This window comes from Physella acuta, unplaced genomic scaffold (genome assembly GCF_028476545.2).
Source record: "Physella acuta isolate Inbredline_101_S28 unplaced genomic scaffold, ASM2847654v3 ptg000155l, whole genome shotgun sequence".
NCBI classification, from domain to species: Eukaryota; Metazoa; Mollusca; class Gastropoda; family Physidae; genus Physella; species Physella acuta.
In genome coordinates this window covers 47501-60766 of record NW_026731674.1, presented here as the reverse complement: position 1 = coordinate 60766, position 13266 = coordinate 47501, and the positions used below count along the sequence as shown (strand labels likewise).

The 13266-nt window shown below is 41.0% G+C and overlaps 1 protein-coding gene across 5 annotated transcripts in view; it reads right to left on the bottom strand.

Annotated features, from left to right (window-relative positions):
• Window positions 1-1523: 1523 nt before the first annotated feature.
• Window positions 1524-13266, bottom strand: part of LOC131935721 (neuroglobin) — a 30182-nt gene continuing 18439 nt past the window's right edge. For 4 of the 5 annotated variants that reach the window (XM_059292309.1, XM_059292310.1, XM_059292312.1 and 1 more), the window contains 2 exons: window positions 7335-7566; window positions 1524-3598 (listed from right to left, as the gene is read on the bottom strand). In XM_059292309.1, coding sequence (XP_059148292.1) covers window positions 3422-3598; window positions 7335-7566 — 409 coding nt within the window. In that variant the 3' untranslated portion in view covers window positions 1524-3421. The remainder of the gene's footprint in view (window positions 3599-7334; window positions 7567-13266) is intronic. The other variant, XR_009385972.1, reaches the window with a different exon arrangement.

The window sequence follows — 13266 nt, the reverse complement described above, 5'->3', positions numbered from 1 at the left end:
GTGTATACTATTAAAATTTTGCTGTGAGATATTTTGTCTGAGATATTTTGTCTGAGATCATTTGTCCAAGGTATCATTTGTCCTGATATATTTTGTCCTGGTATCTTTTGTCCGTGAGATCATTTGTCCTTGAGATAATTTGTCCTGAGATCATTTGTCCTGAGATCATTTGTCTGTGAGATATTTTGTCTGAGATATTTTGTCTGAGATCATTTGTCCTGAGATCATTTGTCATGTAACCATTTTGATAATACTCTGCTACTGATAAATCAAAACTGTAAAGTACTATTTTCGAGATTGTTCTAAAGACACGATCAATAAACCGGGAGTGATCTCCCCTAAACATTCTCAAACATTCTTTTATAACCCTACGGGGAATGCAACTCGGGGTATAGACATGACTTTTAATCAATTTTTAATTATTTAAACATTTAAAAATAGAACAGAATCTCGTAGAAAAAAAGAATTGCGCACCAAGTAAACGGCAAACAACGTGTATAATAGTGCTGAATATTAGTACTTTATAAATTCATATTCGTTTTTTGAGAAATCGAAAATAGTATAAAGTACGACTTCCGGTCAACAGAAATTACTCAAAATTCGATAGAAGGCAGAGAATTAGATCTTTTACTTACATGTGAAATTTCGCTTATCTACCTGAAACAGTACTCAAGTTATAGGCTTTTGAAAAACCAAAAGTAGAATAAGTTCCACTTGTTACAGAAATCGCTAAAAAGTTGATACAGAACTACACATTTGATAAAATACTTATTTGTGAAATTTCATCAACCTAGCTGTTACGGTACACACACACACACCCACACACACATACGCGCAAACACACACACACACACAGACATACGGACAAATTATGAAACTAAGTTTTTCCGACTAAGAGAGGTGTAAAACGTCGAGATTTATGAAAATCTCGATTTCGATTTTTCCGCGACTACAAGATAGTAAAAATGGACCTACAAACTGCCCTCTAAACATTTTATAAGATTTTTATTTAGTTCACAATATATGTTTGTTTGTTTGCTTGTTGGTTGCGGAAAACCTTAAAAATCAATTTAAACCCGCGTTCGAGTTCCATGACAATGCAAGAATATATAATTTTTAATCTTATTAGTCATTAAAATTTAATTAAATGCTTTTAGAGTAATAACCAGGAACAAATAATAATAATAGCGTGACACTGGGAACAAATAATAGCGTGACACTGGGAACAAATAATAACGTGACACTGGGAACAATTAATACAGAGTTTCTTCCAGGCATCTCTTCGGGGGGGCAAAGCCCCCCCGAAAAATTTTTACCGCCCCCCCGAACGAAATGAAATTTATATAATTTATATAGAAAATATATACTTTTAACAGTGTCCGCCCCCCCGAAGAAAGTTTACCGCCCCCCCCGAAGATTTCAAGTGCCCCCCCCCCCGGAGAAAAAAGTCTGGAAGAAACACTGAATTAATAGCGTGAGAAATGTGGAGAGCGGAAACAAATGATCAGATGAACGTATTCAAAGAGAAATAAGTTACATTTTATTAGTTGATGACAAACTACAAATTTACTCAAATAAACATTACATTTTGATATAGCAAAACATCTAAAAATAGCACAATGAAATCTAATAAAATTGCTTCAATATATTTAAAGAAAATTATTTACATAATATTTTGTTTCTATTAATTATACAAGTTGCTCTCTACATATCTAATCATCTAACGCTAACTACGAATATAACCATCTAATTATTTAGCATCAAATCGAGAACTGCATTAAAAAAACATTGATTGGAACACAGCGCCCAAAGAATTGCTTATACTTGACATTACAATACCATAGAGGGGAACGTTAGATGACTTTACACTAATGTAAGTAGTTTACTAGCAATCCTAACCCTCAAAATCAAACTCTAACCCTAGCCCTAACATTAACTCTAACCCTAATCCTAACTCTAACCCTAACCCTAACATTAACATTAACCTTAATCCTAACTCTAACCCTAACCCTAACCCTAACCATAACATTAACTCTAACCCTAACCCTAACCCTAACCCTAACATTAACATTAACCTTAATCCTAACCCTAACATTAACTCTAACCCTAACCCTAACCCTAACATTAACTCTAATCCTAACCCTAACCCTAACATTAACCCTAAACCTAACCCTTACTCTAACCCTAAACCTAACCCTAACTCTAACCCTAACCCTAACCCTAACATTAACTCTAACCCTAACCCTAACCCTAACATTAACTTTAATCCTAACCCTAACCCTAACATTAACTCTAATCCTAACCCTAACCCTAACATTAACCCTAAACCTAACCCTAACTCTAACCCTAACCCTAACATTAACCCTAAACCTAACCCTAACTCTAACCCTAACCCTAACATTAACCTTAACCCTAACCCTAACTCTAACATTAACATTAACCTAACCCTAACATTAACCCTAACCCTAACCCTAAATCTTCCCCAGATTGCTAACACAATACCAATAATTAGGTCAACACAAGATTGGGGTCAACCTATAGATTTAACATTTAACATAAATTTGCTTTACAATATGTTATCATATTTATTATACCACCTGCGCTAAGACTCTAACCCTACCCATAGCTCTAACTTTAACATTAACTCTAACCCTAACCCTACCCATGCCTCTAACATTCACCCTAACCCTACCCATAGCTCTAACTTAAACATTAACTCTAACCCTAACCCTACCCATAGCTCTAACTTTAACATTAACTCTAACCCTAACCCTACCCATACCTCTAACATTAACTCTAACCCTAACCCTACCCATGCCTCTAACATTCACCCTAACCCTACCCATAGCTCTAACTTAAACATTAACTCTAACCCTAACCCTACCCATAGCTCTAACTTAAACATTAACTCTAACCCTAACCCTACCCATAGCTCTAACTTTAACATTAACTCTAACCCTAACCCTACCCATGCCTCTAACATTCACCCTAACCCTAACCACCCGCGCTAAGACCCTAAGCTTGGCTAGAGTTATGACGTGGAATGTCATCTGTAAACTTGACGCTTGTTCAACTGAGTTTTATATCATAAGTCAGGGCTAGACTTCCCTCCGTAGAATTTCATCTGAGTTAAACCTCCAATTTTTACCGTTTGATTTAAGTTAAATTATATGACCTAAGAAAGAATTATTCGAAGTAACACTGATAATTTTTTTCTCTTTCTTAAAATGAACTGTTAGAATTATGTAAGATTCCAGTCAAGGTATTCTTCTGATTCAATGTTAGATCAAGTCATGTATCAAGTCATGTATCAAGTCATGTATCAAGTACTGGTTAATGAGATCAAAAACTCCAGTCGCACAACTAAATCTAGTGAAGAACTTAAGGCGAAGTAGATGATGTATGTACAGAGAGATGTCCATCAAACGCCTGAGCGTACGTCTGATGTGTGAGCAGATCCTCCTAAGGCTTCATCCATCCCGTCTTTCAGAGTCTGTAGGATGAAGGTGATAGCGATGGTGTAGATGTTTTGCATGTTGTCTGTGTACCTGTCCCCTAGCGTCACACGTACCGCCTCTAAGAATGGTTCTTTAATCGCCTGAAATTGTAAATGATATTTTCCTCTCTCATTAGGGCAATTATCTTTACATTAACAGACAGCAGCAAAATTACAACACGAATCATAAAACAGTAGCTACACACAAGTACAATAATGATCAATACAAAAAAATTCATAAAAAACGTTTTAATAACAAGCTTCTATGTAATGATGCACTAAAAAGTAGAAAATAAATTATACACTACTATTTAAATTACTATAAAGAAAAGCGTACTTTAGTACTTTAGTACCTATTGGATACCTTTACTAATATTTGAGAAGAGACCCCCGCTTTTCTTTATAGTAATTTAAATAGTAGTGTATAATTTATTTTCTACTTTTTAGTGCATCATTACATAGAAGCTTGTTATTAAAACGTTTTTTATGAATTTTTTTTTCAGTACTTTACATGTTTTATTTACAATAGTGTTACATGACTAAAAACCATTGCGCGTCTATTGAACGTGATGGCGCGCCTACTGAAGGTGATGGCGCAGCGATTGAACGTGATGACGCGTGTGGTGTGGTTGGATAGACATGCCTATTGATTCGGTCCAAATTTTAATTAATTCATAAAAAATTAATTAGGCATCCAATTAAGTCAAATTTAATTTCAGATTGCATTGTCTTCATGTATTGACCCACGTGTCAAATGTGAATCGTATCGGTCAAGTAGAAGTGACCGAATTTTCACTCCTGCGTTTCGATCTAGACTGACGACAGACTGTCAACAGACTGTCGACAGAGGAAGTGAGTTAAATAAAAGCTTGTAAAAACAATCTAATCAACACATATCAACATAAACTACACACAACACAAACTACAAACAACATAAACTACACACAACATAAATTTGAGGGTCTCTAAAAATAGTCCTTGGCTGCTGCTCCCTCAACCCCTCCCCTTATTACGCCACTAGTTGTTTGCTAGTTGTAACAGGAAATGATACAAGAATTCGCAGTGGTTTATGTTGGCCTACTGTTGGGAATATCTCATCAAAACTTTATATGTTTGCATTACTATTGTGACACTCTTTTTTATTATGTAGAAACACTGTGATAAGGCACACATTCCTAAAGTGAAATTGTCTTTGAGCAATATGTCTATGTAATAAAATAATACAAAATAAATCATCAGCCGCTCACAACTATTTGACTTAAAATAGAATCCTGTTCTTTTTTCATAACGTTGCAGCGTTGAATTATTTGTTTTTCGCGTGGAATAAGTATAGATGTCCAAGTCTACACACGGACCCTAACCAATCCACGGACCCTAACCAATCCACGGACCCTAACCCTAACCCTAACCAATCCACCGACCCTAACCAATCCACGGACCCTAACCCTAACCCTAACCAACCCACGGACCCTAACCAATCCACGGACCCTAACCCACGGACCCTAACCAATCCATGGACCCTAACCAATCCACGGACCCTAACCAATCCATGGACCCTAACCAATCCACGGACCCTAACCCTAACCCTAACCAATCCACGGACCCTAAACCACGGACCCTAACCAATCCATGGACCCTAACCAATCCGTGGACCCTAACCTATCCACGGACCCTAACCAATCCATGGACCCTAACCAATCCACGGACCCTAACCAATCCATGGACCCTAACCAATCCACGGACCCTAACCAATCCATGGACCCTAACCAATCCACGGACCCTAACCCTAACCCTAACCAATCCACGGACCCTAACCCACGGACCCTAACCAATCCACGGACCCTAACCAATCCATGGACCCTAACCAATCCACGGACCCTAACCAATCCACGGACCCTAACCAATCCATGGACCCTAACCAATCCACGGACCCTAACCAATCCATGGACCCTAACCAATCCATGGACCCTAACCAATCCACGGACCCTAACCCTAACCCTAACCAATCCACGGACCCTAACCCTAACCCTAACCAATCCACCGACCCTAACCAATCCACGGACCCTAACCAATCCACGGACCCTAACCAATCCACGGACCCTAACCCTAACCCTAACCAATCCACGGACCCTAACCAATCCACGGACCCTAACCAATCCACGGACCCTAACCAATCCACGGACCCTAACCAATCCACGGACCCTAACCAATCCACGGACCCTAACCAATCCACCGACCCTAACCAATCCATGGACCCTAACCAATCCACGGACCCTAACCCTAACCAATCCACGGACCCTAACCAATCCACGGACCCTAACCAATCCACGGACCCTAACCAATCCACCGACCCTAACCAATCCATGGACCCTAACCAATCCACGGACCCTAACCAATCCACCGACCCTAACCAATCCACGGACCCTAACCAATCCACGGACCCTAACCAATCCACGGACCCTAACCAATCCACGGACCCTAACCCACGGACCCTAACCAATCCATGGACCCTAACCAATCCATGGACCCTAACCAATCCACGGACCCTAACCAATCCACGGACCCTAACCCTAACCAATCCACGGACCCTAACCCACACGGACCCTAACCGATCCACGGACCCTAACCAATCCACGGACCCTAACCAATCCACGGACCCTAACCAATCCACGGACCCTAACCAACCCACGGACCCTAACCAATCCACGGACCCTAACCAATCCACGGACCCTAACCAATCCACGGACCCTAACCAATCCACGGACCCTAACCAATCCACGGACCCTAACCAATCCATGGACCCTAACCCACGGACCCTAACCCTAACCAATCCACGGACCCTAACCAATCCACGGACCCTAACCAATCCACGGACCCTAACCAATCCACGGACCCTAACCAATCCACGGACCCTAACCAATCCACGGACCCTAACCAATCCACGGACCCTAACCAATCCATGGACCCTAACCCACGGACCCTAACCCTAACCAATCCACGGACCCTAACCAATCCACGGACCCTAACCAATCCACGGACCCTAACCAATCCACGGACCCTAACCAATCCACGGACCCTAACCAATCCACGGACCCTAACCAATCCACGGACCCTAACCAATCCACGGACCCTAACCAATCCACGGACCCTAACCAATCCACGGACCCTAACCAATCCACGGACCCTAACCAACCCACGGACCCTAACCAATCCACGGACCCTAACCAATCCACGGACCCTAACCAATCCACGGACCCTAACCAATCCACGGACCCTAACCAATCCACGGACCCTAACCAATCCATGGACCCTAACCCACGGACCCTAACCCTAACCAATCCACGGACCCTAACCAATCCACGGACCCTAACCAATCCACGGACCCTAACCAATCCACGGACCCTAACCAATCCACGGACCCTAACCAATCCACGGACCCTAACCAATCCATGGACCCTAACCCACGGACCCTAACCCTAACCAATCCACGGACCCTAACCAATCCACGGACCCTAACCAATCCACGGACCCTAACCAATCCACGGACCCCATGTGCTAGGGTAGCCACACTCCTGCATAGTGGGGTTGTGCCCCATTTGTTCGACCACTCATTGGGTTGTGCCCCATTTGTTCGACCACTCATTGGGTTGTGCCCCATTTGTTCGACCACTCATTGGGTTGTGCCCCATTTGTTCGACCACTCATTGGGTTGTGCCCCATTTGTTCGACCACTCATTAGGTTGTGCCCCTTCCCCATGCACGTGACTTCCAGTCAATCTTCATCGACAAGATTAAACAATGACGTCACTTGTCAGCCATATGTTATCATGACAATTACCAAAAAGTTGTCCGACTTGAAGCCAGCAAATTTGACGTGAGATCCGCCGGTTTTGTAGAGAACTTCTTTCACAAACTCGTAGTCGTCGATGTGGGTGATGGCGTCATCTAATGTCGTCATGACCAGAGTCGCGTGGTTCTCTAGGGCGTCATTTGACCTCAGCTCATCGTCTGATCGAATGTCTTTAAAAGCATGGAACATGTTCTGCAGGTCGGCACTAGTCTTAAACAATCTGGAGAGAGAGAAATACTTTTCTTTAGGTCGGCACTAGTCTTAAACAATCTGGAGAGAGAGAAATACTTTTCTTTAGGTCGGCACTAGTCTTAAACAATCTGGAGAGAGAGAAATACATTTCTTTAATATAAACTCATGGAAGCACAATGGTAGCAATGGGTTTTTTAAACATATAACCTTAACCCTAATTCACCGTTTACAAAGTTAAACATATAACCTTAACCCTAATTCACCGTTTACAAAGTTAAACATATAACCTTAACCCTAATTCACCGTTTACAAAGTTAAACATATAACCTTAACCCTAATTCACCGTTTACAAAGTTAAACATATAACCTTAACCCTAATTCACCGTTTACAAAGTTAAAATGACGTGTAAATAACGTGTAAATGACGTGTAAATGACGTGTAAATTCTGCTACTTTAGCACCAGGGGTCTGCTGATTGAGCGTTCGGTCGCGAGTAGTGGGGGGGGGGGGGGGGGGGGGAAGAAGGTAAGTTTACTACTTGATTCAAATGTCGAAATACACCAGGGTCTCCCCCACTTCCTCTCTAACTCTAGAGTCGATTTATAGGGTGCCTTATACTAAGTAGACAATGAGCAAACCCTAACCCTTATACTAAGTAGACAATGAGCAAACCCTAACCCTTATACTAAGTAGACAATGAGCAAACCCTAACCCTAACCCTTATACTAAGTAGACAATGAGCAAACCCTAACCCTTATACTAAGTAGACAATGAGCAAACCCTAACCCTAACCCTTATACTAAGTAGACAATGAGCAAACCCTAACCCTTATACTAAGTAGACATGAGAAAACCCTAACCCGTATACTAAGTAGACAATGAGCAAACCCTAACCCTTATACTAAGTAGACAATGAGAAAACCCTAACCCTAACCCTTATACTAAGTAGACAATGAGCAAACCCTAACCCTAACCCTTATACTAAGTAGACAATGAGCAAACCCTAACCCTAATCCTTATACTAAGTAGACAATGAGCAAACCCTAACCCTTATACTAAGTAGACAATGAGCAAACCCTAATCCTAACCCTTATACTAAGTAGACAATGAGCAAATACAATCGCATACACCATCTCCAGCGTCCCGGCAATAATGTATGGTTTAGCGCCCGGAGTTTATGGCAATAATGTATGGTTTAGCGCCCGGAGTTAATGGCAATAATGTATGGTTTAACGCCCGGAGTTAATGGCAATAATGTATGATTTAGCGCCCGGAGTTAATGGCAATAATGTATGGTTTAGCGCCCGGAGTTAATGGCAATAATGTATGGTTTAACGCCCGGAGTTAATGGCAATAATGTATGGTTTAACGCCCGGAGTTTATGGCAATAATGTATGGTTTAACGCCCGGAGTTAATGGCAATAATGTATGGTTTAGCGCCCGGAGTTAATGGCAATAATGTATGGTTTAACGCCCGGAGTTAATGGCAATAATGTATGGTTTAGCGCCCGGAGTTAATGGGAATAATGTATGGTTTAGCGCCCGGAGTTAATGGCAATAATGTATGGTTTAGCGCCCGGAGTTAATGGCAATAATGTATGGTTTAGCGCCCGGAGTTAATGGCAATAATGTATGGTTTAGCGCCCGGAGTTAATGGCAATAATGTATGGTTTAACGCCCGGAGTTTATGGCAATAATGTATGGTTTAGCGCCCGGAGTTAATGGCAATAATGTATGGTTTAGCGCCCGGAGTTAATGGCAATAATGTATGGTTTAGCGCCCGGAGTTAATGGCAATAATGTATGGTTTAGCGCCCGGAGTTAATGGCAATAATGTATGGTTTAGCGCCCGGAGTTAATGGCAATAATGTATGGTTTAACGCCCGGAGTTAATGGCAATAATGTATGGTTTAGCGCCCGGAGTTAATGGCAATAATGTATGGTTTAGCGCCCGGAGTTAATGGCAATAATGTATGGTTTAACGCCCGGAGTTTATGGCAATAATGTATGGTTTAGCGCCCGGAGTTAATGGCAATAATGTATGGTTTAGCGCCCGGAGTTAATGGCAATAATGTATGGTTTAGCGCCCGGAGTTAATGGCAATAATGTATGGTTTAGCGCCCGGAGTTAATGGCAATAATGTATGGTTTAACGCCCGGAGTTAATGGCAATAATGTATGGTTTAGCGCCCGGAGTTAATGGCAATAATGTATGGTTTAACGCCCGGAGTTAATGGCAATAATGTATGGTTTAGCGCCCGGAGTTAATGGCAATAATGTATGGTTTAGCGCCCGGAGTTAATGGCAATAATGTATGGTTTAGCGCCCGGAGTTAATGGCAATAATGTATGGTTTAGCGCCCGGAGTTTATGGCAATAATGTATGGTTTAACGCCCGGAGTTAATGGCAATAATGTATGGTTTAGCGCCCGGAGTTTATGGCAATAATGTATGGTTTAACGCCCGGAGTTAATGGCAATAATGTATGGTTTAGCGCCCGGAGTTAATGGCAATAATGTATGGTTTAGCGCCCGGAGTTAATGGCAATAATGTATGGTTTAGCGCCCGGAGTTAATGGCAATAATGTATGGTTTAACGCCCGGAGTTAATGGCAATAATGTATGGTTTAACGCCCGGAGTTAATGGCAATAATGTATGGTTTAGCGCCCGGAGTTCCCGAGTGGCTACCCTAGCACATAGGGTCCGTGGATTGGTTACGGTCCGTGGAGTTAGCCCCACCCCACCCTACCCCACCCAACCCCACCCTATTTTTGTCTAGTTGACACCATTTAGGAGCGAGTGGTGACACCTAGACAAAAATTGCTAAATATTTAGAATAAATATGTTTTTGCCAGTGCAAAAACCCTACCCCTAACCCTAACCCTAACCCAGTGGCGTAGCGAGGTCGGGTGTCACCCGGTGCGGCACTTAATGGTGTCACCTTCCCCCCCCCCCCCCCCCCCCAGAGGCATAGAGACCCTTCCCAGGGACAAACTTACTTTCCTAAATATTAGTAAAGGTATCCAATAGATACTAAAGTGGCCCACGCTTTTCTTTATAGTAATTTAAATAGTAGGCTATAATTTTTTTTCTACTTTTTAGTGCATTAGTACATAAAAGCTTGTTATTAAAGTAGAAGTGACCGAATTTTCACTTCAGCGTTTCGATCTAGACTGACGACAGAGGAAGCGAGTTAAATAAAAGCTTGTAAAAATTGATAGAAACGTGCGCATAAAATGCAATACTTATATTCTGAATTTCTTGTACCCAACTCAAGTTATTGACTTTTAATAAATCGGACGTAGAGTAAATACCACAACCGGTTAACGGGAAAAGGTCAAAATTTGACAGAAAACTACAATATCAATACAATACTTATGCATGAAATGTTGTGCATGAATACCGTTTGCCCGAAGGCCGATTTCCCGAATGGACACTTGCCCGAATACCGTTTGCCCGAAGGTCGATTTCCCGAATGGACACTTGCACGAATGCCGTTTGCCCGAAGGCCGATTTTCCGAATGGACACTGGCTGTGTATTTATGGGTGGGATTGTGGGTTTTTTGATGTATTACTACATCATTCATCACATTGTGGGTGTTTTATGTATTGTTACATCATCACATTGTGTGTGTTTTATGCATTACTACATCATTCATCATATTGTGGGTGTTTTATGCATTACTTCATCATTCATCATATTGTGTGTGTTTTATGCATTGTTACATCATCACATTGTGTGTGTTTTATGCATTGTTACATCATCACATTGTGGTTGTTTTATGCATTACTACATCATTCATCACATTGTATGTGTTTTATGCATTGTTACATCATCACATTGTGTGTGTTTTATGCATTACTACATCATCACATTGTGTGTGTTTTATGCATTGTTACATCATCACATTGTGTGTGTTTTATGCATTACTACATCATCACATTGTGTGTTTTTTATGTATTACTTCATCATTCATCACATTGTGTGTGTTTTATGCATTACTACATCATTCATCACATTGTGTGTGTTTTATGCATTACTTCATCATTCATCACATTGTGTGTGTTTTATGCATTACTACATCATTCATCATATTGTGGGTGTTTTATGCTATAGATTTGGGAAGTTTAAAGGTAAACATCCCATGCCGTGATTTTACTTGCATCGCATTGTCGTACTGTAAGTATTAGAGTAGGGTTTATTTATGTAACGAGTTAAATGTTGCGATACTCAGCAATGTAGGGCCAATGTCTATTTATCTTTTATGCACTACTGGACCTTTCATCCGATCGCCATAAAACTTTAGGAAGCTGTTGAAAATACTGTTGGAGAGGTTTCTGCGAAGAAAAATTTTGAAATTCTTAGGAGTGGCGCCCCGACAGGGCGCGATTCGATTCTTCTCTATATACGGTGTATAATTATTTTTTTTCTCTATATACGGTGTATAAAATAAAAGTTGATTGCGCTTTGACACCGTTCATCTCATCGCCATGAAACTTTGGGGAGTTGATTAGAACACCCAAGGGGAATTTCCTGCAAAAAATTATTTTTTTCTATTTCGTAAGGGCGGCGCCACGGGAGAATGCGATTTTTCTCTATATACGAAATATATATTCTGCGGGAAAAAAAAGTATTATGAGCGGCGCCTCTGAGGGTTAGGGTGCGATTTTTGTTATTACACTGTGTGGCGTTCAGAGTTCAAGAGCTGCTATCTAAGCACGTAGTATCCGCTAATCGGGCGTCTTGCAGAGCGGGTAAGGGGTACTACTATATTCAGCGGTAAAACTGCAACAGGCGCACCGTCAATTGCGCGACCCGAAGCGTCGTTGACTAAACTGAATCAGGCGCGTCAGCTGAATCACCGGTAGGGTGCCCCGGACTATCCTCAGACTTTCTGCTAACCCCACGGCAACGCAAGGGGACGGGTACACTAGTATATAATAATAAACTATTATTTAAATTACTATAAAAAAGCGTACGGTTTAGTGTTAAGGTTAGGGTTAGGGTTAGTATAATATTTATTGGATAACTTTACTAATATTTTCAGTACTTTAACATTTTTATTTACAATAGAGTTGCATAACTAAAAGCTATTGTGCACCAAATGACCATATAATGCGCGTATAATAATGCGGAAAGAGTAGTCTGCCTACTAATTTCAGAAATATTTATCAATTCATAAAAAAATATTATTCATCCAAATGTAAAATGTAATGTCATATTGCATTGTCTTCAAGTCTTGATCCACGTGCCAACTTTGTGTGAGCGGCTGGAGTGTGTTTATCTGTTATTATAATTATTTGTAACTAAGAAGGCGAATGTCGCTTTTTATGTTCCTTTGAGGATTGTTGTGGTTTTTAGTTAAGTAGTCCGCTATTATGGCGCTGATATGATTTCGATTTTACAATGGTTTGTAGCCTGGTTATTGTGTCTTGTTTATATTTTAATGTTATTATTTATGCAAACTTTGTTTTGGATTGTTGCTCCACTTTGCTTTATGTCCTGAATGTTACTTATTATTGTATTAGGGACTATTTTCTTGTGCGTAGCATTGGTTTCTTTGTTCGTAGTATTGGTTTCTTTGTTCGTGAATGTGGTGTGTCGACATGGAGGGACATTCTGCTGGAATGTCGAGGCCTGTGTGTTGAAGAGTTTCTGTGTCACGTTTATGTGGTGACGGTGGTCCGAAATTGGGTGTTTTGTTTCGTTGAGTTCTGTTGTTTTGTATGTC